The following is a 7,208-nucleotide window of genomic DNA, read 5'->3' as shown; positions in this document are numbered from 1 at the left end:
CTTCATATGGGGCCGTTTTGCCGCGATTTCGACCTTCAAACGCTTCAATAACGCCATATAATAGTCACTGTTGATGGTTTTTCCCTTCTTAAGATAATCAATAAAAATTATTCCATGCGCATCCCAAAAAACAGAGGCCATTACTTTGCCAGCGGACTTTTGAGTCTTTCCACGCTTCGGAGACGGTTCACCGGTCACTGTCCACTCAGCCGACTGTCGATTGGACTCAGGAGTGTAGTGATGGAGCCATGTTTCATCCATTGTCACATATCGACGGAAAAACTCGGGTGTATTACGAGTTAACAGCTGCAAACACCGCTCAGAAACATCAACACGTTGTTGTTTTTTGTCAAATGTGGGCTCGCGCGGCACCCATTTTGCACAGAGCTTCCGCATATCCTAATATTGATGAATGATATGACCAACACGTTCCTTTGATATCTTTAAGGCCTCTGCTATCTCGATCAATTTCATTTTACGGTCATTCAAAATCATTTTGTGGATTTTTTTGATGTTTTCGTCGGTAACCACCTCTCTCGGGCGTCCACTGCGTTCACCGTCCTCCGTGCTCATTTCACCACGCTTGAATTTTGCATACCAATCAATTATTGTTGATTTCCCTGGGGCAGAGTCCGGAAACTCATTATCAAGCTAAGTTTTTGCGTCCACCGTATTTTTTCCCTTCAGAAAACAGTATTTTATCAAAACACGGAATTCCTTTTTTCCATTTTTTTTTCACAATAACAAAAGTTGTTTCACAAAAGACGCTCTATCTCACAAACTAATTGACTTACAGACGTCAAATTTTGACACGAATCATTTGAAGATTGGTACTATATAAAATAATATGCATTTAAAACTAGCGACGCCATCTATGTGTCAGACCGGCGACTTATCAGCCAACCTATTAATTATGGACCGATGTGGACCAATTTTTGCGTAGTTATTAGAGACCACATACTTACACCATGTACCAAATTTCAGCCGGATCGGATGAAATTTGCTTCTCTTAGAGGCTCCGCAAGCCAAATATGGGGATCGGTTTATATGGGGGCTACATATAATTATGGACCGATATGGACCAATTTCTGCATGGTTCACACAAAAAAAATTTTTTCTGAATCAATCACGAAATTAATTGATCCAATTAATTTTTTAATTGAAATGTCTTCAATCACAGAAATGATAGTATCAATTAAAAAATTAATTGACAGTCAATTAAAAAATTAATTGATCCAATTAAAAAATTAATTGATACTATTAAATTGTGTGATTGATTTTTATTTCAATTAAAAAATTTGTTGATTCAATTAAATTTTTAATTGAATATTTTCTAAAAATCAATTAAGATTTTAATTGGAAACATTTTCGTGAAATTTTTTTCTGTGTTGCTATAGACCACAAACTAACACACTTATCAAATTTCAACCGAATCGGATGAAATTTGCTTCTCTTAAAGGCTCCGCAAGCCAAATCTGGGGATCGGTTTATATGGGGGCTATATATATTTTTGCACCGATGTGGACCAATTTTTGCATGGTTGTTAGAGACCATATACTAACCCACGTACCAAACTTCAGCCGGATCGGATGAAGTTTGCTCATCCATGAGGCTCCGCAAGCCAAATCGGGGGATCGGTTTATGTGGGGGCTATTATAATTATGGACCGATATGGAAAAACTTTTTGCGTAGTTATTAGAGACACACACTTACACCATGTACCAAATTTCAGCCGGATCGGATGAAATTTGCTTTTCTTAGGGGCGACGCAAGCCAAATCTGGCAATCGGTTTATATGGGGGCTATATATAATTATGGACCGATATGGACCATTTTCTGCATGGTTATTAGAGACCATATACTGACACGACGTACCCAATTTCAACCGGATCTGTTAAATTTTGTTTCTCTTAGAGGCTCCGCAAGCGAAATCGGGGGATTGGTTTATATAGGGGCTATTTATAATAATGGACCGATGTGGACCAATTTTTGCGTAGTTATTAGAGACACATACTTACACCATGTACCAAATTTCAGCTGGGTCGGATGAAATTTGCTTCTCTTAGAGGCTCCGCAAGCCAAATCGGGGAATTGGTTTATATGGGGGCTATATGTAATTATGGACCGATATGGACCAATTTCTGCATGGTTATTAGAGACCATATACTGACACGACGTACCCAATTTCAACCGGATCTGTTAAATTTTGTTTCTCTTAGTGGCTCCGCAAGCGAAATCGGGGGATCGGTTTATATGGGGGCTATATATAATAATGGACCGATGTGGACCAATTTTTGCGTAGTTATTAGAGACCATATACTGACACCATGTACCAAATTTCAGCTGGATCGGATGAAATTTGCTTCTCTTAAAGGCTCCGCAAGCCAAATCGGGGTATCGGTTTATATGAGGGCTATATATAAATATGGACCAATTTTTGCATGGTTATTGGAGACCATATACGACGTACCCAATTTCAGCCAGATCGGATGAAATATGCTACTCTTAGAGGCTCCGCAAGTCAAATCTGGAGGTCCGTTTATATGGGGGCTATACGTAAAAGTGGACCGATATGGCCCATTTGCAATACCATCCGACCTACATCAATAACAACTACTTGTGCCAAGTTTCAAGCCGATACCTTGTTTCGTTCGGAAGTTAGCGTGATTTCAACAGACGGACGGACGGACATGCTTAGATCGAATTTCACCACGACTCAGAATATATATACTTTATGGGGTTTTAGAGCAATATTTCGATATGTTACAAACGGAATGACAAAGTTAATATACCCCCCATCCTATATAATTAGGCTGAAATTGTGGCTGCGGGGGCTATATTAATAGATATCGGGCGAAAGATATATATGGGAGCTATATCTAAAACTGAACTGATTCCTTCCAAAATCAATAGGGTTCTATTCTGAACCAAAATACATACTTGTTCCAAGTTTGAAGTCTAAAATTGCGACCTAGACTTTGATTACAAAAATGTGTTCTCAGACAGACGGACATGCCTAGGGGCCGACTCTGAACATTATTGCCAAAGACACCATATGTGTATCTCGTCTCCTTCCGGGTGTTACAAACATATGCACTAACTTATAATACCCTGTTCCACAGTGTGGAGCAGTGTATAAAAATAATCATCAGCTACGATGAGTTTTTTTTTTTTTTTTTTGAAAATTCGACTTAACATATTTCACCAAGAACGCTAACATGGCTTAAAAAGTGGTCAAACTAAAAAAGAAATAAAACAGTTTATACGAATTGTAACTGAATCTTGTGACAATATTCCACGATAGTAAAACATGCATTCCTCTAAATTCAATTATGACAAGTTTACAACTGAGAAAAACAAACACTAAACGCCAAACTAATGGGACTCAATATGCAAATTGATCTAATTCAAGCGTATCGAATTGAGATCTTTTTCTCAAATTAAATTCAAAAAAAAAAAACAGGTTACCATTTTATCAACGTGTAGGCCATAATTTGCCGCAGACATTGTCACTGGTGTCTTTGGGGAAATGCATTAGGAATAACAACAAAGGTGATTATGGGCCGTTTAACGATTTGTAGGTGGCTTTCAGCCAAAACTTCCGGTATTTGTTTAGGGTCATAAAAAAACAAACAAACAAACAGAAAAACCAAATCTTATGTTAACACATTAAAAAGTATCGGAATGATATTAAATGGATTACTAACTGGTGATGAGGGTGATCTTAGAGAAGAGGCCCGTGTAAAGTATTGGTGGTATAAATATAAGAGGTCGTAGCTTAGAGTGACATCAACAGAAACAGTTTCGTATTCAAGTAATACTCATCTTGAGAACCTCAAAAAGAAAAACTTTAAATAAAATGCGTGCTTTCATTGTAAGTTCATTTGCATTCATCACATGGAATAGAATTCCTCCAAAAAAGGTCTAAATCCATATGACTGATTATCCATTTATCCATTATCATCCTTAGGTATTGTGTTTGGTTGCTGTGGCTTGTGCCGATAAATTGGGTTACAACTACCAACCCGTTGGTCATTCCGACAGTGGATTGTCTTTCACTCCTGGTACAGGTGCTGCTCCCAGTGCTGGTGGTGCTGTATCCAACGATGCTCCTTCTAGCTTTGCTCCTGCTGCTGAATTCGAAAAGGAATTCTACACTTTCTCCGCTGATGAAAGTGAATTCGATGATGGAAGTGCTGCTGAACGTGCTGCCAATAGCGTGAAACAAGGTCTCCGTGTTGTTTTCATCAAAGGCCCCGAAAACAAGGGTCTCGAAGATGCTGCCCTCGCTTTGGCCAAATCTGCTTCCGCTCAACAAACCGCCATCTATGTCCTCAACAAACAAACCGATATCGGAGAGTTGGCCAACAAACTCAATGCCGTCAACAGTGGTGCCAACAGCAAACCCGAAGTTCATTTCGTCAAATACCGTACCGCTGAGGATGCTGCCAATGCCCAAAGAACCATCCAATCTCAATACGATTCCTTGGGTGGAAACTCCCAAAACATCAATGGTGGTGTTGCTCCCGTTCTTAACTTTGCTTCTCAAGGTGCTGCTGTCCGCACTGCTGCTCCTCAAACTCCCCAAAATGCTTACTTGCCATCGTCGGTCTTGCGTTTCCGTGCTTAAGTGCATAGTTATAACCAAAGATCATTGTTGTTTATTTGTTGATTCATTTTTTAGTTTTTAAGTGAAAAATAAAAGAAAATTGTTGATATATTTTAAATGATGTGGTGTCTTTAAACTACCGAGCCTTTTTGTGAAAGGATTGAGGAAAACTAAAAGAAACCTTTGAGAAAGGAGTGGGGAAAATTAAAAGAAACACTTACTAAGGCAAAGGTAAAATTCGACCAATCCAATTCTTACATAGTATTTGAAGCATTGGGCCCTCCGAAGTCATGAGGCATAAAATCTAGATTTCGTATAGCCCAAAAGTTCGAGTATCCCAAGCACAGCGATAGTACTTTTCTACGTTAACCCCTAGCCCTATATTGCGCAACGTTTTTATAGCGTTTGTGACAAGAAGACGACCCATCGACTTATTGGTCTTTTGTATCGTCTCTTTTTTAATCCAATTGGTATCAGCCAATGCTTTCAGCAAGTTGCTTTATCCCCACATATTTTGGCAATCATTTAATTTTTTTAACGAGAAACAAATCGCCAAATGGTTCGTCAATAACTCTGGCATTTTTGTTCAATTAAACCGTGGCCTCGAATGTGAATACAAAGCTCTTGGTCTACTTCTTTAGCTCAATATTTTTATACCCTCCACCATAGGATGGGGGTATATTAACTTTGCCGTTCCGTTTGTAACACATCGAAATATTGCTCTAAGACTCCATAAAGTATATATATTGTGGATCGTGGTGAAATTCTGAGTCGATCTGAGCATGTACGTCCGTCCGTCCGTCCGTCTGTTGAAATCACGCTAACTTCCGAACGAAACAGAGAGAAGCCAATTTCATCCGATCCGGCAGAAATTTGGTACATGGTGTTAGTATATGGTCTCTAACAACCACGCAAAAATTGATCCGCATCGGTCCATAAATATATATAGCCCCCATATAAACCGATCCCCCGATTTGGCTTTCGGAGCATCTAAGAGAAGCAACTTTCATCCGATCCGGCTGAAATTTGGTGCATGGTGTTAGTATATGGTCTCTAACAACTATGTAAAAATTGATCCACATAGGTCCATAATTATATATTGCCCCCATATAAACCGATCCCCAGATTTGGCTTGCGTACCCTCAAAGAGAAGAAAGTTTCGTCCGATCCGGCTGAAATTTGGTACATGGTGTTAGTATATGGTCTCTAACAACCATGCAAAAATTGGTCCACATCGGTCAACAATTATGTATAGCCCCCATATAAACCGATCCCCGATTTGGCTTGCGGAAATTTGGTACATGGTGTTAGTATATGATCTCTAATGGCCACGCAAAAATTGGTCGAAGTCGGTCCATAATTATATATAGCCCCCCATATTAACCGATCCCCAGATTTGACCTCCGGAGCCCCTTGGAAGAGCAAAATTCATCCGATTCGCTTGAAATTTGGTATGTGATGTTAGTTTATGGTATCCAACAACCATGCAGGAATTGGTCCATATCATTCCATAATTATATATAGCACCCATACAAACCGATCCCCAGATTTGACCTCCGGTGCCTTTTGTAGAAGCAAAATTCATCCGATCTGGTTGAAATTTTGTACGTGGTGGTAGTATATGATATTTAACAACCATGCCAAAAGTGGTCCATATCAGTCCATAATCATATATAGCCCCCATATAAACCGATCCCTAGATTTGGATTTGTTGCCTCTTGAAGGAGCAAATTTCATCCGAGTCAGTTGAAATTTTGTACATTGTGCTAGTATATGACCGTTAACAACCATGCCTAACTAGGTCCATATCGGTCTATAATTATATATAGCCCTCAGATAAATCGATCCTCAATCGAACAAAAATTTATCCATATCAATAATTGTATTGATAAGGATCAAGCGACCCCCATATTTCAATTCTGGCTCCCTACGTACCGTGCAAAATTCCATATCGATTCGTAATTATTTGTAGACTTACATACACATACCTTTTTTGTCTAATATATACCACGTATGGACAAACTCACAATTTAGAAAACTAGTACCACAACCCTACTTGGGGTTGTATCATCCACAATCATCGATTGTGGATGATGGTCTTTCGTAGAAGTTTCTACGCATTCTATGGTGGAGGGTACATAAGATTCGGCCTGGCCGAACTTACGGCCGTTTATACTTGTAATATTTTAATGTCGAATTGGGGGGACGACAATTTAAGATTCATGTCGAGAAAGAACTCCCTAGGTGCCAAGGGCTACTAACTAAACCTCGAGCTCCTCGGCATGACGTGTTGAAGTGACTATGTACCGCTGGTGGACATCTGGTGGTGAAAGATGAGCCCTTGTCATCATACAAAAGTTGAAAATTCTGTCTTGTGAAACTTCCTATTTATTCTTCCTGACCAAAGGTGTCTTGACTTGAAATTCCACATAGGATTATTTACCAGCCATAGGATTAGTGAAATACCTCTTCAGGAAGCGTCCAGTGTTTAAGACAAATAAATCCAATGCCAAAAGAATAGAACGATTACGTAGCCTCCTACTGTTCAGTAACTTCGCAATATTGGTTTTTATTTCCCTTAAAACAGGGATTGCAGATC

General features: G+C 39.3%; 1 protein-coding gene across 1 annotated transcript; it reads left to right on the top strand.

The window, feature by feature from the left end:
* The first annotated feature begins 3,684 nt into the window (after positions 1–3,684).
* LOC142235872 (uncharacterized) lies at positions 3,685–4,630 on the top strand. Its single transcript, XM_075307125.1, has 2 exons — positions 3,685–3,741; positions 3,971–4,630. Exons 1-2 carry the CDS (start codon positions 3,685–3,687, stop codon positions 4,628–4,630), a joined length of 717 nt encoding a protein of 238 aa, XP_075163240.1.
* The last annotated feature ends 2,578 nt before the right edge of the window (positions 4,631–7,208 follow it).

This window comes from Haematobia irritans, chromosome 1 (assembly GCF_050003625.1).
Source record: "Haematobia irritans isolate KBUSLIRL chromosome 1, ASM5000362v1, whole genome shotgun sequence".
In the NCBI taxonomy this organism is placed as follows: domain Eukaryota; kingdom Metazoa; phylum Arthropoda; class Insecta; order Diptera; family Muscidae; genus Haematobia; species Haematobia irritans.
Note: the sequence above shows the minus strand (reverse complement) of the source record. Positions and strands in the feature narration are given on the sequence as shown.